General features: G+C 32.6%; 2 protein-coding genes across 2 annotated transcripts; one reads left to right on the top strand and one right to left on the bottom strand.

Annotated features, from left to right (window-relative positions):
• The first annotated feature begins 10,407 nt into the window (after positions 1–10,407).
• LOC105977418 (uncharacterized protein C16G5.07c) lies at positions 10,408–12,767 on the top strand. The gene is made up of 5 exons (XM_013002728.2): positions 10,408–10,656; positions 11,705–11,854; positions 11,961–12,018; positions 12,138–12,191; positions 12,516–12,767. The coding sequence occupies exons 1-5, from the start codon at positions 10,462–10,464 to the stop codon at positions 12,548–12,550; spliced, it is 492 nt and encodes a 163-aa protein (XP_012858182.2). The 5' UTR covers positions 10,408–10,461; the 3' UTR covers positions 12,551–12,767.
• Positions 12,768–17,997: 5,230 nt separating this feature from the next.
• Positions 17,998–22,294, bottom strand: LOC105977563 (4-coumarate--CoA ligase 2). The gene is made up of 5 exons (XM_013002881.2): positions 20,864–22,294; positions 19,076–19,274; positions 18,816–18,961; positions 18,631–18,698; positions 17,998–18,543 (listed from the first exon to the last, which is right to left on the bottom strand). The coding sequence occupies exons 1-5, from the start codon at positions 21,938–21,940 to the stop codon at positions 18,324–18,326; spliced, it is 1,710 nt and encodes a 569-aa protein (XP_012858335.2). The 5' UTR covers positions 21,941–22,294; the 3' UTR covers positions 17,998–18,323.
• Positions 22,295–24,071: the final 1,777 nt, after the last annotated feature.

Genomic DNA, 24,071 nt, shown 5'->3' with positions numbered 1-24,071 from the left:
TTTTTCTTTCATAGTATTATGTAAATTTAGTGCAGGATTTAACATTTCAGTATTATTAATTATTAGGGTAAATTGCAACCACCCCTCAGGTATAGTTAAATTACGAAAACTCCCCTCATGTTTGAGTAATTACATCTATCCCCCTCAACTTACACGTTCACCCTTGTTGTTTCATATTTTGTGGAATCTTTTATATTATATGGAATATTCTCAATTTTGGACCCATTTTATCTCATTCGAGCTCCACATTTTGAAGCTAGATGGTCATTAGATGTGCTTTTTGGTTTGTATATATCAGATTGTGGTGCATCAGAAACTATATTTTTACACAAAACGAGTTCAAACCAGAAAACATTGCACGGAATCTGGATGATTATGTTGAATTTGATAAGGATAGAAATGTAAGAAGATTCATATTTGAGGGAGGCATATATAATTATCCAAATATAATGGGGTTTTTTCGTTATTTAACCATAGCTTAAGGGTGGATGTAATTTACCATATTAGTTATTAAAGATCGACGCCACATGTCTTTCGATTCAAAAGTTGGGCCTGAGCCCATATATGAATAAAAGGCTAGATTATTAATCAGGCAATTTAAAAGTTGGACTTGGATCCACGGAAAGTATAGGGCATGTTTGTTTCTATTTCCAAAATGAATTTCCAGTTTTATACTATACATAAAACTGGGATTATGTTTGTTTGTGACTTTTCACTTGAAAATTCCTATTTTTCTTAAAACAATTTCCAATAGAAATACACTATTCATATTTTTCTAACTTTTCAAACCTATAATAATACCAACTAATCTATTTCTCTCTCCTCCATTTTTTCTCCCATCTCATCAATAATAATAATATTAATATTATTAATAATAATAATAATAATAATAATAATAATAATAATAATAATAATAATAATAATAATAATAATAATAATAAAAATCATAATAATAATTATAAAAATAATAATAATAATAATAATAATAATAATAATAATAATAATAATAATAATAATAATAATAATAATAATAATAATAATAATAATAATAATAATAATAATCACCATCATCTTCCCCAATCATTATATTCTACTTTTGCACGTACTTTCGTAGAGAAAATTCCCACAACCAAACATATTCTCATTTCTACACCTACATAAAACTAAAAATATCACTCCATCCAAACATATTCTCATTTTCTACACGAAAACCAATACATCTACTTTTTCCATCAGAAATTTTGAAAATTAGAACTTGCCATTGGAAACATAACCAAACATCCCCTATAATGTCAGCATTTTTCCACCTAAAATTGGTTAATTAATAAATGATCAAATTATTGAATTAACCCTCTTCGTACATTCATTTTTTCTTTATTTAATTTAACAAGATATGAAATGAAGTTCAGCTCGAAATCAAAAATCAATAGTAACCATGGCTTCTCCAAAAAATATATGTATATATTTATAATTCGTTAATGTAAAAATTATTAACTTCATGTGCAATTTATTAATTACTAACCATGGCTTCTCCAAAAAATAACATATATTTAATTGAATAAAATGATTATATATTACACTTAAAACAATTTATGTGGGAATAACAACTAAAATAAAAAAAACAGAGTTGATGATCATGATACAAATGTTCAGTTTTCACTTGCGCTACTCCGGAGATTTCATCACAGTCACACGATTTATACATCCGCAAGGCGATATTTTAAATAAATAGTGCACGACGAGGCAGTAAGTAGTAGTACAGTATTAATTTCATCTCGAGAAAAGAATAATAATAATAAATTACTTTAAAAATAAAATTTATATATGTAGTAATAATATTAATGAATGTAATGATCAAGAAGTAGGTGCTGCAAGTTTGGCTCTCAAATCTTTCCTCAAAATTTTACCAGCTGGTGATTTGGGAATTGCATGAACAAAGTACACTTTGTGCAATCTCTTGTAGAAAAAATATTTTAAGGAACTTACGATCGATACAACTGCGCGCGGCCTCATCGTCATTCAAATACCCTGAAACACATTATTATTTATATTAATTAGAAATTATAAACTTCCGAGTAACCGTTACAAATTAAAATAGACAAACAATGTATTATTACCTTTCAGAATTTGAGGTCCACGTATGCAAATTTCACCGGGTTGGTTGCGAAGGAGAGAGCAGCCAGTTTCCGGGTCGACCAGCATTACGAACCACATTGCCACACGAGCCCAATTTCGTGGGTAATGGCTGCTTTGCGAAAGAAGGTGACATAGATAATACAGAACCCGCCTCGGTCATGCCATAACCCTACATACAACAATTACAAACACCATTTTCAAAATTAGTAACTTAGTTTAATAGTTTAATTGTAGGGCAAAGTACAATTTACACCCTTGAACTATGGGGTTGTACCAGTTTGCCCCCTTGAACTACAAAACGACTCAAATATCCTTCTCTATTTAAATTTTGTTTGTAAATTTTGACGTGACACTTTGATTTTATGATTTGTAGTTATTTTTTCCACTTTTGGACATTTTATGACTATATATATAAAAGTTTTTCACTGATTTTTTTTTTGTTTTGCTTATTTTGTCAAGTTTTTTTGCTCCATATTTTTGGGTTTGTTTTCTCGTATTTTAATTTTTTTTCTCCTTATTTAACCACTAAAAGGCCACTGTTTTTTTTTTTCTAAAATTTATTAAAATGTCGAGTAACGGCTCAAATACACAAAAGTCTTGTACTTTGTTGTACAAGACATCTTATAATGCACGAAAATCACCCCAAAAATTATGCATTTAATTAAAGGCATAAACAAAAAAATGTACAATTTGAACAAAAGGACAATTGACGAACGTATTGAATCCAAAAATTAAACACAATTAAAAAAATCATGTAAACCATAAATTCACTTCAATCACAAATTCATAACAAAATAGACAACTACAACATGTATTAATTATATAATTATTAAGTTTCTTACAACAAACCCCAAGGGCAGATAAGTCATTGCACATTTAAATTAAAGGTGTTAATAATTTAATGGTTGACCATAAACTCGAGGCGGGCATTTGAGACGTTTTATAATTCAGGGGACAAACCAGTACAACCTTTATAGTTCAGGGGTATAAACTGTATTTTGCCCTTAATTGTATGCAATTCATTAATTATCTATTTTGGTGAGAATAAGAGATGGAAGTGGGATTTAAACTTATTTCCGCATAGTTTGGATGAGATAAATTACAAACAAAAAGATAATTATAGTCGTTAAACGCAAAAGTATCTAAATAAGACTTGAGTTTTGAAAACAAATTAGTCCAATGTGACATGAGTTGCAATAATTTGATTTCATGAAAATATTTATAATCAAAGTCTAGTGCATGGTGATGCGAATTACTTAATTGTTAAATTAAGTCTAAAAATAGTGATACATAAAATTTCAATAATTCAATAATTTAATAATCTCGCTTATAATTTCTTTCCATCCCAACTTAGTAAAAATAGACTAAATTTCTAGTTTAATAATTTAATATTCACTCAATTAATAAACTTTTATTGGACAACATTAATTTATGTGAAATGCTTTTTGGGGTTAGAACTTATCTATTTGCATTTCATACCCTAAAAAACACTCCTCTCAACAAACCTCTCCCATCTACCCCGAAAAATCGAAACATTTAAAAAAAATTCAAAAAATTCGAATTCAAGCAAAAACTAGCCATATTCATCGAAATTTTGAGGTATTTTCAACTCCTAAACGTTTTTATTGCATTGGGTAGGAAATTTCAGTTGTAATTTCATCTTAAACAACCCTATAAATCAAACCCAACACATGCAAAAGTGCATTGTTGCGGATTGTGGCAGTGTTTGGTATTTCAAGAATAACTTTCAAATACGACCTCCAATTGAGCTGATTCAAGTGGACTTAGATATCTAATTTCAAGATCTGCAACTTTCGTGAAATGCAAAATTGTCAAATTTGGGCTAAAAAGTGGTGAAAACAGTGTTTGAAGTAGACGCAGAAGCCCAGATTGCGATCCAGCCTTCCTGTATCGCGATCTTGGGGTCTTACAAAAGGCATTTTTTATCAGGACCCAGATCGCGAGCCAACCTTCTTGTATCGCGATCTGGGGGTCTCACACAAGGTTTTTTGATCAAGAACCAGATCGCAATCCACTATTCCCGTATCGCGATCTGGAAAGGCGGTACGCAGTTTCCAAGGCTGCCATATCGCGATCCAAGAAGCCCAAACCATATATTTTTCTTTGTTTTCTTACTATAAATAGAAGGTCTGCTTTTTCATTTTTAAAGCTCTCGACCTCTTCTTCGATTTTTCGTCGGTTTTCGCCAGTTCTTCACGGGAAGCTTCGACTCGGGTTTTTCATAAGCTTTTCTTTACGTTTAGTTTTTGATTTCTCGTGTTATTCATTTTGATGCTATGTTTCTAATGAAGTGAGCATTTTTTTAGGGAAATGAAACCTTGTATATATTGATATTGATTTACAGTTCTCTGATCTATTTGTTGTTCTTTGATTCTGTTTATGTTTTCCTGTATTAAATGCTTTCGATTGTTTGGCCAACAGTTGAATTGATTGTAAATGGGGATGAACTCGAGAGAAGATTTCTCGTTTGATTTTAGGAAAACATAGCTCGAGTTGTAGAAACGGAGACGTGATGCACCTCGGGTAGCCCTTAAGGACTTGACCTAAATGCTCTCTTAATATCAGGTTCTGAACGGAGACGTCGGACTTGTGGGTAGAATCTAACTACACCGAAGACAGGGGTTAGGGTATTTTAGTGTATGAGTTAGCGAATATAGAATTGACATTAGATTCGGATTTGTAGATCTTTATCAATAGCACACCGGTGGATTTTACCCTAGAAGCCATAACACGTCGGAATTCCTCGCTTGTCTTGGCGGACCGTTGTTTTTATTTATTGTTTCTTTTTAGTTTCATTTATCCCATTCTTTCGTTTGTCTAAAATTTCGGGATAAATAGATTGCTCTAAAAACCTATAATCTTCTATTGTATATTTCGGATTAGTAATTCTTCTACAAGAGTGGACTTGTACTTGAAGTAATCTAAATTTACAATCGAGAAACTTAGAAAAAAAGAAGAAGAGACAATTTCTTCTCTTGAACGTGAATAGGCGTGTACTCATCATTGTCTCTCTCATCAACATAATCTCTATTATATATAGCACAAGGAATTAGAGTCACACATTAATTCTAATATATAATAGGGTTAATATGCTATGAGCCCCTCAAACGAAACCGAATTTGAACTAAATGACAAGTTCAAATTCATTTTTTTGATTAAATCCTTAATTTCAAATAATATATGGGCCACATCCCTAATTTTTTTTTATCCCTATATTACCCTTATACCCTAAATTATATAACCTACATATATTACGTTTCTCCAATTCAGATTTATTTTGTTTTTTGGTTTCTCTCACGTTCTCTCTCTTCCTCCCTCTCTCACACGATCTGTGTATCTGTAATTCCGTTTTTTTTCTCGCTCTCTCTCTCGCTCTCTCACCTCTCCATCCCCACACACCTCTCTTGTTAATTAATTCAGTAGTAGCCGAGCCAAGCCAGAGGTTGTGGTGGAAAGGGCGGCGACGGGGGCTGTGGTGGAGAAGGAGGCGGCGGCGGCGGGCTGTGGTGGTTGAGATGGCGAAGAGGGGTTGTGGTAGTCGAGACGGCGGCGGGGGCTATGGTGGTTGATTCGGGATCGGCAATTGTGGTGGTCTAGACGGCGGGCTGTGGTGGTCGGGATGGCGGCGAGGCTGTGGAGGAGGACACGGCGGCCGCGGGCTGTGGTGGTCAAGCCGACTGGCTCTGATGGTCGAGATGGCGGCGAGGGGTTGTTGTGGTTGTGGCGGGGGATGTGGTTAATTATGGTGGAGATTTGATCTTGATCTTCAAGAGATTTTGTTTGATGTAGGTTCCAAATCGTAAATCTGGTTTTCCCAAAGTTCGTAGGCGACTATGGTTGCGATGGATGCAGACGTTGGCGGCTAGGGTTTGACGGCTAGGGTTGACGAGGATTGTGTGTTTGTTGGTTGCTAGGGTTTGGTAGTACACCATAGTAGACCATAATGGACCGTAGTATACCACAGTCTATTATAATATTACAACAAATAAAATATATATATATATATATATATATATATATATATATATATATATATATATATATATATATATATATATATATATATATATATATATATATATATATATATATATATATATATATTGAATTAACGAAAACGAAAAACGAGTTTTGTTTTGTAATTTTCAATAATATTGTAGATTGTTTTTTTTAATAATAGTGTAAAAACGATAGTACAACATAGTACACCATAGTATACCATAGTATTTTTAAAATTTGCTGAATTATTTAACAAAAAAAAGAAAAAAAAACGTAAATTTCAAAAAAATGTTATAAATAAGGAATTTTTTTTTTATATATAATAACGTAAAAAATGTAGAGTGAAAATTGAAAAAATAAAGATGAGTGAAAGGGCATTTTTGGAATGAATTTAATAAATGATGTGAAGCAAATGTTTAGTTGAGCTTGTCATTTAGTTCTAATTAGTTTTGTCACCAGAGACCTATATCTTAAGAGCCCTATATAATATTGGTTGAACTTTATCTTCTCGAATAATTAGAAAATCCATTGGGCTACAATAGGGACTATAGGAGAAAATATAAATCGGATAACTAATAATTAATTAAATCCAAACTCTTAAAATAATTTATTTCATTAATCATTAAATATTTATTTATTTTCCACTACCAAATAGTTATTGAACTCCCGTTTATATTCTCAAATATTACATTCGAGCTCCGATCGATCATTACTTAAATTCTCCCCACATTAAGATATTTTATAACCATCAAATAATTTATCACTGCTAAATAAATTAAATGGTGTCTTTTCATGAGTCTTACCCGCTTATAACTTATTTGAGTATGCCGGATACGAAATCCACCTGGCCAGGACTTGGCATAAATAAATCTTATAAGCTACTCAAGGGTTATTATCAATCTCATATTTCAGAGATGTGGATTCCTTTCGATAATTAATTTCCACCTATTAATTCTTAATGTATATACCCAACGCACCGGAGACCATTTGACTCAATATAGGAATTTCTCCCACTATGACATCAAAGTAGAGATCATCAATTAAATATGTAGGTTAATTATCTAGGGATTAAGAGATTAAGTAACTTAATGTCAACTAGAAATAATACAGTTTCATTTTGAACAGTGATGAAACAATTATTTCACTTTGTCCGGTTCAACACATGTCGGGTGTGCTAGCATAATAAGTCAAAACAATAACTATAAAAGTTATTCTCTTTTTACTGAGATCAAGACCAATCATTTAAATATTGTGCTACAATATTTTACCAACGGATCGTCCATTTCCATCTAGATTGTGAACGTTTATCTTTGTATTCTAAACGAACTTTCAAAATTGATATTTCTGTGCGCCGTAGCACACCATTTCGAATACTATTAGAATATTAGACTTATGCTTTTAATTAATTAACAAACAATCAATTAAATGCATTGAATACCCTAGTGAAAATTCTCATAAAATGGTACGAAACTATTTTATTGATTAAATAATAAAAATGTAGCTAAAAGCGAGACTTTTAGTCTGCTATCCTAACATATGTCACAGTCACAAACCACATCCAACCATCTTATATGAAGACAACGAGGTATTTACATATTTTCGTATGAATGATGAGGTTGAGCACCTTGAGGGAATTATCCATCCCAGTTCTGTAGATACTTTTGCGCGTGATGATAGTGGATGAAGATGATGGTAGAGGAACTTTACGAACAAAATCATATCCACATTGCTACTCCGGATTTGAGTGTGAGCCAGGACACAAGTTTGAAATTTGAGGTAGAGCTTACTCCAAAGCTTGAATATCTTATGTACAAGTTTGAGAGATCGGTAGGCAAGCAACCCATTCCAGTCTCCTACCGACTGATTTCCAAAGCAAACGAGAAGTTCCATGGGATGGAATGAGCACTATATGATTGCAATCTTTTCCATGATACGATTGCAAAGTATGTGTCAAGATTGATGGATGGATGCGCAATTTACAAGGTTTTGGATTGGACATAATCCGTCCAAATTGTGTCGAGCCGTCGACGGTAACACATGCGTTGAATGGGAGATAACCCATTATTTATTTCTCGTCATTTTTTTCTTCTTTGTTTTTGTCATTTTTTGCATTTTGTTTTTTTGGTTTAAAGCTAAATTTCACCATTTTTTCTTGATTTTTATCGGTATCTCGTCCGCAAGGAAAGAAGAGTAAGAAGTCGGGAAGTCTAGACAACTCCGGCAATTCGCCCTCGGTGCCAAAATCCACGGCACCCCGTGCAACCAAAGAGCACTTTCGCAACCGTATAACACTGATCAATCTGCGGCACGACTGTTCAGGGCCTATTTCTTTCTCATATCTTTTATTTTTCGCATTGAGGGCAATTCATAAATTTAAGTTTGGGGTGTGTTTAGCTTATTCTCTTTTTGGTCTTTTGCATGCATATCATATAATTTAGTTTCATTTATGTATTTCGATTTCCGTATTGGTGTTATGTTTGTCACATGCATTTATATAGGATCGAGTGTAAGTTGCATTTTCGGATTCTATTGAAGCAGAGCAGTTAATGAATTAGTAGACTTGCTAGTTGATTTTAAAATTAAGGTTGTGCATAGTCGGCAATTAATAAATGAACCTTCCGACTGCGTTTCTACAACTTGTTTTGAGAGCCTTCCGAATATTTTACGATTAAGCATGAGCACACTTTTCTGAAGGGTATAATAGTCTGAGGTTTGGGGGTGGGTAAGAATTGAACTATGGTTTATGGGTGAAAAAAACAAATATTTAAAACATTATTCAATACAGTAAACTGCAAAATGTACCCTTGTGTAATCTCTAAATAGCAAAAACCCCCATGTGATAAATAAACTAGCAAAAACCCCCATGTGAAATTTAGTCAAAGGGAAAACCCCACCGGTTGACTTGTGTGTGGCTCACTCGCGGGTTGCGCGACTGGGAGTTGGTTTTTGGACATGAAATAACGAAATTGACCTTTAAAATGTATTTATATGTATATATATTATATGTATATATTTTTCTTTTTAATTTGGTTGTTTAAAAATTAAAATATTGTTAAAAAATAGTAAATAATTAAATTGAATTTTTTTAATAAATTTGTTAATCAAATTAAGTATATATTTTTTTAAATACATAATAATGAAATTTAAGTTTTCTTTTGATGTATTTAAAATATATTAAAAAATTATGTGATAATAAAAATAGAAATAAATTTAGAAATCCCATTGTACCTTTATAACTAAGATTTAACAAAGATAAAATAATTAAAATATTTAAAAAATATAAGAATTTATTAATTGCAAAATTCCAGAGATATTTGGGTCTTTTTATTTGAATCAACCCTCAAATGAGTAATGAGTCTGTGTGCTATTTAAATAATTTCACAGGGGGTGTTTTTTCTAGTTTATTTATCATAGGGAGATTTTTGCTATTTAGAAATTACACAGGAATACTTTTTAGAGTTTACTCTTATTCAATATAGGATAAATTACACCCACACCCCTGAGGTATGCTTAAATAACTTTAAGATCCATGTGGTATCGATAATTACACTTACCCCCTTGAAACGTAGTTATAAACACTAATGAGATAATTCATCGGATACGTTATAACAATAGAGTTCTAACGGACTATTGGTTTCAGGAACTGGTGGAGACACAAAGAGTTATGGGTGATTTAAGAAATATTGATGGAGCCATGTCACCCCATAACTCCCCCGTTAGATGTTCTAACTATGTTTCAGAGGTGAGTGTAATTATTGATACCATAGGAACCTTAAAATTATTTAAGCATGCCTCAGAGGTGTGGGTGTAATTTACCCCTTAATATAAAGAATCTGAAAAGATTAGGTCGGGTTAATTTTTCAAATTTTCTATTCTTGGAGAACAAGCTAGCACTCTCGGTCTTACTTAACAAGCACCCAATTCCTTTCCGTCAAAATTCCGTCGAAATTTCTTCTCAATTCCGTCAAAATTTGTTGAAAAAACCCTATCAAAATCGAAACAATGAATTTGCTAAGACAAAATTCTGTGAACAAGCTGCGAATCCTCGCCCAAATCGGCAGCCGTGCGATCACAACCGCTCCGCCGCCGCTTGTTTCTGCACATCAGCCCGCTCACCCGGTTGCCATCGCAATCCGACTCACCAGCCAGCCGGCCGACCCTATCCCTAGGTATTACTTGTATTTCCTTTATTTATTTTTTGGGTTTCTGAATTTGTGAGCAACTAATTTTTGCTGTTTTTACCGCCTTTCTTGAAGGTATGATATCTCGCCGCCGGTAAATTGGGGATATCTGACTGTATCAGATATGAATACTTGCATTATTGAGCGATTTGGCAAGTATTCAAAGACATTAACTAAAGGAGCCCATTATCTGATTCCGTTTGTTGATAGAATTGCTTACGTGCATTCTCTGAAAGAACAAGCACTTTGTTTTCCTTATCAACATGCTATTACCAAGGACAATGTCTTAATTGTATTTGATGGAATCATGTATGTCAAGGTATGTGTCAATTTTTCATTTTAAAATTTGCCTAAATGATTTTCTTTTTGAATGACCCTATTCGAAATGTATTATTTAGTATTAATATCTCAAATACGCCTCGTGAATTACATTTGAAGTCTTGCACTTAAAATATTTGAAATGAGTGGTGGTGGGATTCGAACTCAACACCTTCTATTTGGTCTGCCTCTCATATCATGTTAAATGATACATTTCACTAACAACATAAGATTATGTTAAAATGATACATTTCACTAACAGCTTAAGATTTTGATTGAGATGATCATTCAAAGTGGTATTAGAGCCAGATCAAATGAAAGGTCCTAGGTTCAAATGTGTCACCCATTTCAAGTGCAAGACTTCAAATGTAATTAGTTGCACTTGAAGGGACGTATTTGAGATATTAGTATTGAATGATGCATTTCAATAAAAGCTTAAGCTTTTGGCTGAGGTGGTCATTTAACACCATAGTAGTTAAACTCGCGAGATACCGCGATATGTATCGTCGGTCCCAATCAAAACGATACAACTCATGGTCTGTATCGTTTGTGCATAAATATCGGTAAATATCGCGAGATATCGTATCGTATCGCCATATCCGATATTTACGATATTAATCAAAATATTAGGAAAAAAAAATAAAAAGTAAAAGAAAAAAGAAGAAAACTAAATATTCACATAATCAGGATGTGAAAACGGATTTCAATATGATTTAATATTCTTTTTTTACATATATTATGTCCAGAAATGTAAACTTCAAGTTTGATATTGAGATATTGATAAGAGAAAAAAGGGAACAAAATTGAAGTGATGAAGTTGAAATGGAACATGAGGAATAGGGATTTAAATGAAATTTTTTACCCGTTTATAATATTTTTATTATGTAGTTATATATATTTTATTACTTTTAATAGTTGGTTAAATATTTACGATACGAAAAACGATACGATACACATACAAAAACGATACACCGATATTTTCCGATTCAATAACCATGTTTAACACTTTTAAATAAACATTGACATCTTTTTTTTTTCGTGTTCTGAAGATCGTTGACCCTCTGTTAGCTTCTTATGGAGTTCTGAATCCATTGAATTCTGCAATTCAACTTGCGATTGTAGTTGTGCAAACTGAGATTGGTAAGATCGTTGGCAAGAATATATATGTGGAATATAGCACACTCCAAGAGAAGACAACGGTGAGTATTTGATGCTTGGTGTTACTAGTTAGCTGATTTTATCTATTTTTTAAACTTTAATATACACGAGTTTATTTGCATGATATTTCCCTTTCATTTGGTGCAGATTTCAATCAATAAAGTTATTAAAGATTGGGGCTTAGAGTGCATTCGTTGTGAAATAAGTGAGTTTATTTTTATGAAAAGAAATATTCCTTTGTTTGATTGGTTAATCTATCTATCGTTGAGGGTTTATGTTTGTTGTCTTATATGCATCTTTGTTTTACTTCTTCTCCAAATTCAGTGTCGATGGAGAAGGTGACAATGGAGACAGAGGCTGGTAAAGTCTTATCTGATGGTAATGGGTTCGTTTCCTGCTACTTATGTTGTTAGTTTGTATTTTTCGTTCATTGTAATGGAAGCTCGCATGCAGGATATAAAATTCTTTTTCAAGCCTAACGTGTGTCAACTTTGAATTTGGATAACGCGATTTATATGAAAACTTGTAGAATGACAACTCTGTTCGGAATTTATTCTTTTAAACATGTGGAATTACATTATAATAGAAGATTTCGTTGTTGTCGTAAGATCCATACAAGTCTATGTGGGTATAGAGGGGAGGTTCTTCACCTCTTTATCTATTTATATACTTACGTACTTGTACGATGTCTTGTATTTGCAGGTTGCTGGTTTAAAAACTGTCGAGGACCGTGTTGACTTTTTCAAGAAAATTGAGCTTCTTAAGGGCATCTCCAAAGTGGAGAGTTAAAACCACGGATGCTATATCTATTATGGCTCTTCAATAGTGTTATAGCAACTCAATTTTTACTATCTTCTCCAACCATATCATTTATATTTTAGCATTTTATAATATTTTATTAATTTTCAACTATTCTATTATAATAGTTGTGTGTAATTAATTTTTTTCCCCTTATATATGTACAATAGAAAATAAACAATTAAACAAAAATTAAATAAATAATTAATATATATATATATATATTCTACAAATAGTTTTAATCGAATTTACATACATCAAACATACTTAATATAAGAAAATTCAAGTTTAAATAACCATAAAAAAAGAAAAAAAATGACGTAAATTAAAAATACAAAATACACTTAATTTATTTTGGTTTTCACTATCACTTTAGGTCCGTAATTTATTTATTTGACTTTAATTATTACCATTGTTTGTGGGATGGTGGGGTTATGTAATATTTTAATGTTTTTGTCATATACGGTATACCATACGTGAATAGTAGCAGGTATATATACCAGCTCCATCTTAGGTTTTAGCTGGTGACCAATATTATAGCTCTCCCGCTGGAGCATGAATTTTAGTTCATAAACGGTAAAATTGTAAAATTATAGCATTTAGCACTCCAAACACCACATGATTGGAGATGCTCTAATATGTGCTTTGCTTTTTAATTTGAAAACGCTTCAATTTTAGTATTTTACAATCGATGAGTATCCTAGAAATAGGATAAACTTTGATTTGTTGAAAAAGCAATTAAATTAGCCACCAAAATAGTACAAACATTAGGTGATTGTCAGCTATATACAATTCGAATAATTTTTATACTTAAAAGGGTTAAATACAAAAACACCCCTGTACTATGAACTTTGTATCATATATCCCTGTATTACATATAAATACAAAAACTTCCCTGTTGTTATATTTTTTTCCAAAATCTGACAAAAATACCCATGCCAAAATTATAAATGTATGGGTTTGTTTGAGTCATTTTCCACTATATTTTTTAACATTTTCGGTCAATTTTACTTGGGAAATTTTGATATTTTGATATTTTTCTTCAAAACCTTTAATTACTTAGATTTTTTTTTTTAATTTCCTGAATAAAACCTTTTACTTTTACGATTTTGAATTTATTCATTTTTTTCTTAAATGTCTTCCGGTACGTTTTGTGTAAACTTGTACGAAACACACAACACAAACAGTTTACTGTATGTTTTGTACTAGTTTATACGACATATGAGTCAACATTTCATAGTGTTTTGTACAAAATTATTGGTAAACATGTATATGATAGTTAATTTCATACAGAACACCATGAAATCCATTGAAGAATTTCGTGATATTGTACACGAAAAGACTAAAAATCGAAAAAAATATAAGACAAAAACGTAAATTTTTACCTCATTAACGGGATCGATGTTGGTCATCTTGATAATTGTTGGGTTCTAACTGATTGTAACGAAAACAAATCACGATCTACAAAAGTCGGTATATTTAGAGGTTGAAAGGATTTCGAAAAAGGTTAAATGATTTCTAGACAAATGAATTATTTCGCGAACACCTTTTGATTGACGGAATCAATTATTAAGCTTAGGTTTCCACTGTCCAAACCTAGATCGAGAGACTCGTTTTTGAGCTTGCTTGCGCTGCATTCTTCTGAGTCTCAAACTGCCTCCGAATTTGTCTTCTCTAGTCAACTCGTCACCTACCACATTGCATGAGGTCCCTTCATCGGCCTGCGAATCAATATGTAACGATCGAACATCTCTTCATCGCAAACTTTTCATTAGCAACCTTAGCCTATTCGGGATTTTTCCTTAGCGGTTTGTTGTCCCAATTTCATCCCTCCACTTTTTATCCTTTGATATTTGGCCCAATGGATTCATTCATTCATCTTTAGCATATTGGCCCGACCTTGCCAAATTAGGCCCTCATCAACACTAATATCACCATACACTAGTCGTATTCAATCAACGGCGATTTCGGGCTCCACTAGCTTAGCTGAAGAATTCTCAAGGAATTAAAAAAATAAAATTTGCTATTAATTAAAAACGTGACAAGTCACGCTTTTCAACGTAAAATTGTTTGGAATTGTTTTGAGAGTTATTTTTGTAGAATTATGAAGAATCACAGAGAATTCATTTTGAGTTTTTTAGAGAAAAAGAGCAGTTGTATTTCATTGAAGAAGAATTTGTTACATGGAAAAAAACTCAATGAGCTGAATTTAATATTTATACATGTGGACAAATAAATGAAAAATTGCTATAGCTTATACAGTTATACACATGGTTGTCAAATCGTAAATCGAATCGAAAATCGTTTTGTCAAATTTGCGAATCGTAAATCGTAAGATTTATTAAATTTCATTAAAATATTAATATATTAAATAATGTACACATATTTATGAGACATTGCATAATATTAACAACAATATATATATATATATATATATATATATATATATATATATATATATATATATATATATATATATATATATATATATATATATATATATATATATATATATATATATATTGTTGCATAGAAATCTACAATTAAACTACAAGGTTATATGATTAATATGCTAATATTTAAAATTTTATAGTAAATGGACTATACAAAAATTTAACACAATAAAAACAAAAAGTTTAATATCAAAAGAATTTCATTTAATTTGTAGTATTTGTCAATGCATGGCAATTGACGTGTGTCCGAGTAAATCAAATATAACATTGAAAAAAAATAAGAATAAAACTCTCTTGAATATACCTGCTACTTTATAATGTTATTAGAGTTGCAAAGTACAATAAAAATATTATTAATTTAAAAAAAATACAATTGCAGATGAACAATATCAAAAGAAGAAAAAATAGTCATTATAAGATGTAAAGTGTTGGTATTACGAGGAATTATCATATATTATATTATTTGTACTTCAAATCTAATATTTTAGCACAATTTTTAATTTTATTCTGAAAATATATTTTTTTGCTGAAAATTGTCCAAATCGTAAAAATCGTACAAATCGAATCGTAAATCGTACAAATCGAATGCAAATCGTACGATTTTTTAAGATTTACGATTTATTCAACGATTTGAATCGTGAAGGATTCAAATCGAATCGAATCGTACGATTCAAATCGTAAATCGTACGATTTTGATAACAATGGTTATACATACTAGCAACATAAAAAGGATAATTATAGGAACTTAGACGCAATATCTAATATTTTTCAATTTTTTTTGGGGATATATGTTTTGAGAGTGAAACTAATATTTATTTATTATCTGAGGGAAACAAAATACGCTGTGACAATCAAATTATATTTAAATGTATGTTGGAAAACGTATTTTATAAGAAGAGTATGAACAAAAAATAATGTTTTTTTGTTTTTTGTCAATATGTTTTTTAGGGTTACAGTCAAATCTTTCTATTGTAACAGTTAAATTATGTGTAGAGGACAGATAAACTTTTCAAATTGTAATGATAATTATTTTTGAAACGGAAAACAAATGTAATTGATATTAATTAATAATATTAATAAGGGTACATTACAATCCCCTGAGGTATAGTTAAGTTACGAAAACCTCTTTCTGTTTGGGTAATTACAATCACCCATCAACTATAAATTTTCTTACAGGTCCTGTCTCGATTTCAAATTTAGTGGAATTTTCAAGATTATATTGAATATTACTACTTTTGTACCCGTTTTATCCCATTCGAACTCTATATTTTGAAGTAAGATGATCATAATATGTGTTTTTTGACTTGTATATATTAGATTGTGGTGCATCGGAAACTGTATTCAACACAAAATGAGTACAAACTAGAGCATATTTCACGAAATCTAGATGATTATTGTTGAATTTGACACCATAAAGAGCAAGAAAAAAACATAGTTGAGGGGTAGATATAATTATACAAACAAATGATTTTTTTCATAAATTGTTGTAATTTACCCTATGCTTGTGGCTATATGCAATACTAATTCCACTTGTGCAAGACCAAATTAAAGAAAGATTCCAAAAGATTCAATTTTATTAAGATGAAATGACAAATATACCCATAAATTAAATTGGCTTTTGTTGCTCATGCAAGACCAAATAACAAATAATGGGGAAAAAAACAAAAACAAAACAAAAAGAAGAAAACAAAGAAAACGTGAAATTAAAAAAACCCAGCCCCACTCCACTGTGAAACTCTACCCTACACCCAAGCTCCCCCGCCAAAGCTCCGCCGCCAACCGCCGCACTTGATGCGACGTTCTTGATGTCGTGTACAAATTTTTGAAACCTTCGATGAATTTGGACAATAAACTTCGTCTTAGCATTCGCCTTTTGCTATAAAAAAATAAAATGAATATTGAAATAAAACGTAATTAGAAAATAGAAAGTTAAAAGAATATGAAACAACTAAATTTCGACATTAATGTGTTGAATATATGTCCATAAATCGACACCTTAATGTCGAAATTTAATATATTTGGACTAATTCGCTAATAGCTAAATTTCGACACTAAGGTGTCGATATTGTACTCCAAAATTGACATCTCAATGTCGATTTTTACTTATAAAATTCGACCTGTACATGTCGACCGTGTCTGCGCGAGATTGTTTTTTGAAAAAAATGATATTCTAGCTAAAAAACACATAAATGCATATTTTCTTGGGTTCTTCCACCGTAGAATCTTCTATTTTGGTGTCTTCTTACTACATACTTGTCATCTTTGTAAGATTTGTTGAGTTTTAATGAATATGAATGTTTAGGTTGTGGGTTTATGAAGCATGAAGAAGAAAGGTTTTGGGGGTTTTGGAAGATGGAGAAGATGAGAGTTGGTCTTGTGGTTTTGTGATAGAATTTTTTTGTATTTTTGAGTTTTTAGTATTGCACATTTGGAATGTTCTATTTTTTTAACAAGTAAGGATATTATAGTATATATACATTGAAAATTTTAATTTAATCTTGCACAACTGGAATTAGTTTTGCATATAGCCGCATGCTTACTCTATTAATCATTAAAGATCAACAGATGTGGCTTTTAATTTCAAAGTTGGGCCTGAGCCCATAAATGAAAGAAGGCTAGATTAATCAGCCGATTAAATAAAAAATGTCTGGGGCCCATCTCTTCGAACATGCATTTTTCTTTATTCAATTTAACACATATAAAGTTCAGCTCGAAATAAAAAAGTCAGTAGTAATAATTAATAAATGTGTTTGTAAATTGTAAATAATGAATAATTCTTTAATGTAAAAATTTAAAATTCTACTACATTGATCACTTACACTAATATTTATATAAATCAAAACAGACGCGCAAACGAGATCGCGGATATTCAACACTATATATATATATATATATATATTGCAATTTATTGATTACTAACCAGTAACCATGGCTTCTCCAAAAAATAACATATATTTAATTGAATAAAATGGATATATATTACACTTAAAACAATTAATGTGAGAATAACAACTAACAAAAAAAGAAGCAGAGTTGATGATACAAACGTTCAGTTTTCACCTGCGTCGACTCCGGAGATTGCATCACAGTCACACGATTTATACATCCGCAAGACGATATATAAATAAATAATACACGACTAGGCAGTAAGTAGTAGTACAATATAATATTAATTTCATCTCCAGAAAAAAATAATAATAATAAATTACTTTAAAAATAAAATTTATATATGTAGTAATAATATTAATGAATGTAATGATCAAGGAGTAGGTGCTGCAAGTTTGGCTCTCAAATCTTTCCTCAAAATTTTACCAGCTGGTGATTTGGGAATTGCATGAACAAAGTACACTTTGTGCAATCTCTTGTAGAACACCACTTGTTTCGACACGAATTCTTTTACCGTTTCTTCCGTTAGTTCGAACCCATTCGACGGAACCACAAACGCCACTGGTACTTCACCCGCGGCCTCATCTTTTTGCCTGTTACATTTCAAAATATTCAAATTTAATTTCATCGATCGATAAAATCGACCTTTTTTGAAGAAAAATATATTTTAATGAACTTACGGAACAACTGCGGCATCAGCAATATTCGGGTGGCTGATGAGAAGAGCCTCCAGCTCAGCTGGTGGCACCTGATCCAAGAAAATATAAGTTAGTAAAAATTTGATTAATTAATCTGAATTATTCACCCAAAAAAAATCCTCCAAATTAAATTGGGAGATTGAGATGTAAATTAATTAATTAATTACCTGAAAGCCTTTGAATTTGATGAGTTCTTTAACTCTATCTACAATGAAAACATCATCATCGTCATCTACAAAGCCAATGTCGCCGGTGTGTAGCCATCCATCCACATCTATGGTTCTAGCGGTTGCCTCGTCGTCATTCAAATACCCTGAAATACATTATTATTTATATTAATTACAAATTATATATAAATTTTCGAATAACCGTTATAAATTAAAATAGACGAACAATGTATTAATTAGTAATTAAATATATGTAGTACCTTTCATGATTTGAGGTCCACGTATGCAAATTTCACCGGGCTGGTTGCGAAGGAGAGAGCAGCCAGTTTCCGGGTCGACCACTTTGAGCTCAGCATTACGAACCACATTGCCACACGAGCCTGATTTCGTGGGTAATGGCTGCTTCGCGAAAGAAGGTGACATAGATAATACAGGACCCGCCTCGGTCATGCCGTAACCCTACATACAACAATCACAACACCATTTTAAAATTAGTAACTTACTTAGTTTAAATGTATGCAATTATTTAATTATCTATTTAATTAGTAACTTATTTCCGCATAGTTTGGATGATAAAAATTACAAACAAAAAGATAATTATAGTAGTTAAACGCAAAATTATCTAAATAAGTCTTAAGTTTTGAAGACAAATTAGTCAAATGAGACATGAGTTGCAATTGTTTGATTTCATGAAAATATTTAAAATCAAACCAAGAATTTCATTTCATTAAAAAAAAAAAAACAATTATACTTTTCAATTTAATGTGTTACATGAGTGACAAATAATAAATTAAAGTTAAGAATTTGATGTCGCTTGCAAAGATAATAAGCATAAACGTGGAATCCTCACATAAGATAACTGAAAAGTTAAACGAAAATTTGGATGAAGGGGATATGTGCCAAAATATCAAATATTACGCGTTTGGTTGTCGATTTACCAAGGTCGAGTTTATGGTGATGCGAATTACCCAATTCTTAAATTAAGTCTAAAATAGTGATACTGTAGAATTTCGATAATTTAATAATCTCGCTTATAATTTCTTCCGACTCCGACTCAGTTAAAATAGACTAAATTTTCAGTTTAATAATTTAATATTTCGCTAAATTAATAAACTTTTTTATTCGACAATATTAAGGTTTTAAATGTATTTTACTTACCAGATGTTAAATTGAAGGAAATAATTTATGGAAATGAAAGTATTTCATTAAATGTAATATTTGGCCTTATTCATATATTTAATGCAATTTACATTTTTCAACCGGATCTACTATTGGATCCCGTGATTATTTTATTGCCATTAAATTTTAGTGTTTGTTAGGTAAAAGTCAACCATGAAAGTTGTTGGCCCCGTGGACAGTTTGCTAACCAAACACAACTTTTCCTATCAATTGGGGCTGCCATAAACTTATACTATAATTGAAATCTCCTAATTGGTACACCAAAATAAATGTATTATATGTCAAATATTCGTATATAAAAACATATACCTTAATTAAATCAACTTTTATAAGTTATTAAAATAAATAAATTGGTGGCCCGTTTACTTTGTACCATGAAGATTTCCACATTCGGCCTTTTCAAATTGTTAAAACAATCCCCACCTACCTCCACGCTCCACCTACTCGAGCTTTCTTTCATTTTTTTATGTATAAACTAAATAATAATATTTATTTATGATTGGTAAGCACGGCCATTATGTCACAATTAATGCTGTCTGCACGAGAAATTAGATGTTACTTCTGATTATTTACGCCGAACCATCATAGATTTACACTCTTGAGTTTAGTGGAAAAGAAAGTGTATTACTCCTATTAATAATTAATTAAATAAAGGATTGAAATATGATCATTCAATTTGGAAATTTAATTAAAAGTAAAGTAAACTAAATTGAGTTTCGAATTTTGTGGACTGATTTTACTGTAATTATTTTGTATTTGGGTACGAATAACTAATTTGAAGAGCATTTAAATGGCATGAAATTTTGTTAGGTTAGTTGGTTGGTTGGTTACACTTTCGAAAATCCGGGAACGGAGAAAGTGAAGCGTACCTGTCCGAAAACCGCCTGCGGCACACGGCTGAGAAGCGCTGCCTCAAGGTCCTTCCCCAGCGGCGCCGCCCCGGACAACACCATTCTAATCGAGCTCAAATCGAACTTATCCACCATCGGATTCTTCGCCAGCGCCAAAACCAGCGGCGGCACCACCGCCGCCACCGTCACACGGTGCTTCTGAATCAGCTCCAGCAGCGAACCGATCTCGAATTTCGGCATCAGCAGAATCCCCGCCCCCGCCCTAAGCGAACACAGCAGCACGGAATTCAACGAGTATATATGAAACAACGGCAGAACGCACAGAACGACGTCGTCGGACTTCAGGTGCAAATTAGGGTTCTCGCCGTCGACTTGCTGCGCGACGCTCGTGATCAGGCTTCTGTGAGTCAAAACCACTCCCTTCGGCAATCCGGTGGTGCCGGAGGAAAACGGCAGCGCGACGGCGTCGCTCGGATCGATCTCCACCGCCGGCGCGTCGTCCTCGTTCGCCTCGGAAAGCACCGAGAAGTGCAAGCACCCCTCCGGCGGACCGTCGATCGTGACGACGGCGAAATCCTCGCCGAACACAGGGTAATTATTATCCCCTGCATCGCGGAGCTTGTCGACGTACTGCGCGTGGGTGACAATCACCTTCGATTTGGACGCGTTAAACTGCTTGAAAATCTCGTTGGCGGTGCAGAAAGGATTCGCCGTGGTTGTAACCGCGCCGATCATGGAAGCCGCCATGAAAGTGAAGACGAACTCGGCGCAGTTCTGGAGGAGCGCCATAACGACGTCGCCCTTGCCGATCCCGAGCTTCGACAAACCGGCGGCCACTCTCCGGCAGATTAGATGCGTTTCGGCGAAGGAGTACGATTTTCCGGTGCTGCCGACCAAAAGGCAAGTCCGGTCAGGATACTGCGAGAGATTCTCGAAGCAGTAGGTGTGCAGAGGCAGGTGATTCGAAATCGGGATCGTCGGTAATTTGGAGACGAACACATGAGTCTCCGATGCTTGATTCTGCTGCGGCAGAGCAGCAAGCGAAGAAGAAAGCTCTGGATTCTGAGTCGTCTCAACAGAAGCCACCGACAACATTCTTCTGCGTTGAATTAACTGATTATTCTTCTGATTTGGATTTTGAATCTGGATTTGGATTTGGATTTTGCTCTGGTTTTTTGTTTTTGTTCAGAAGTAATTTGGATTGAAGAAAGAAGAGAATTAAGAAGTTTATTTGGGGAAAGAAAAAATAAATGATAAATATATCCGGGAGATTTGGGGGTAGGTAGGTAGGACTTAGGAGGAAATGGAAGTGCAACTGCCGCGGCCCGGCCCAGCCCGACCCGATCCGACTACCAGACCCGTATTTTTATTTTCAAATGATCCACACGCACACCTACTCTTCTTTGGTCAGTTGATTACTGCTTACGAATATTTTAATCTAATAATATTGATCTACAACGGTGTGTGTATATATATATAGAGAGAGAGACTAGTTGTCTGGTTGGAATAAGTATTCACACCCACCTAGCTAGCAGTACTATCTAGCTCCGTCCATGTGTGGGCTTGATATATGTATATGTATGTATGTATGTATATATTATGTGTGTGCGTTGGTGAAATGCATGTTAGTTGTGCATGTTGAAGATTCAACGTGAACGCGTGTCGAAATTAAATTGAATTTTTGATATTGAGTTAGGTGGTGTTCGGCCACAACGCAGTTTATGGTGACACATGATCTAGTGTTGACGTGGTCGTCCACAGGCTTAATTAACCAGGATTTATTTATTTGAACCTCTCTCTATGTGAACTTCACCAAATAAAATTTGACCCAATCATACATTGTCAACTATTCATACATTTGTGTATATATATATATATATATATATATATATATATATATATATATATATATATATATGAAAGAGAATATATTTTTTATTTCTAAATGTAGTGGGGACGAAGGGGCACGTATAACTTTAGAACTATCCACTAAGTACACATACACATGAGTATGTTATTATATGTAAATTTACGGTTTAAAATTGCACGGTGTATTGCACTGGGTGTAGGTTCTATAAAACCGGGATTATATATTGTATAGTAGAGAAAGGGCATCAAAGTTTAGACTACAGTGGTGATAATTGAATAGAATGGCAGAGAATAGAAGCAAATTTCACGTGTCCCACCATTTGAAGGTATGGTTACCCTTGGCTTTGCATTAATTTTGGTGGGGGCAATTCAAATTCAATTCAAGTAGAGACACATATACTTAAATTCATATCTCCACAAATTATAGTAAATAGCCGTTGAATTATTTTGTTGCTAATTTATGAATTCAAATGCATCATTCGATATAGTAACTGCAAAATCTAATTTTATATATAAAGGTTGATTTATTGTGTCGAGCGAGTGTTAAATATCTCTTCATGATCGTTAGCTAGACTGGGGCCGAGCAAATAATAGAGCCACCGTAGAATTCGGTCCAAGCTCACAAACAAACTCTTCCGAAGTAATTTGGGTTGCGCACTAACCCAAATGATGAGTTCGGCCCATCTTGCCAAGCTAGCCCAATCAAAATGCAACTAAGTGGTCGTTTGGTTAAATTTATTTTAAACAGATGATAAACTCCTACGCTTAACAAGCCGTTTCAAGAGTTAATAAGCTGTTAGAGTAGAATTTCGATAAACTAATAACCTCGTTTAAATAATAATTTCTTCCGATCCCGCCTCGATAAAAACAAACTAGATTATTAGTTCAATAAATTAATATTTCGGACCCACATGGTAAGTGTAGCCAAACACACTCTAAAATTGATTTAAGGAATCAATTTATTACAATCTCTTGGACCTGAGCTCTAATCGTACTATAATAACTGACTACTCTAGCATAAAATAAAGCTTTAATTGATTATATTTTCACATTTACTAATTAATAATTTTCTTTTAACTAATATGACTTAATTATCAGTTAACTATTAATTGCTTCATTGTTTTAAGAGATTAAATTCTGAGCGGATCATTCGATATTTAGGTGGTGTTTGCAAATGATTATTTAAAAGCAAAAGTTAGTAATTGTGAGTTAAGTCAGTTTTAAGTGCTTATTTCTAAAAGTTGGGGGTGTTTTGCAAATATTCCGGAAAATGAACTTAAATAGAAAAAACAGGGTTATGGGTGTTTTTAAAGAAATAGCTTAAAGCATATTATTTTAAGAGAAGCAAAAGCAAAAG

This window comes from Erythranthe guttata, chromosome 6 (assembly GCF_056151865.1).
Source record: "Erythranthe guttata isolate IM_541 chromosome 6, IM_541, whole genome shotgun sequence".
In the NCBI taxonomy this organism is placed as follows: Eukaryota; Viridiplantae; Streptophyta; class Magnoliopsida; order Lamiales; family Phrymaceae; genus Erythranthe; species Erythranthe guttata.
This window is presented reverse-complemented; position numbering and strand designations above follow the sequence as displayed.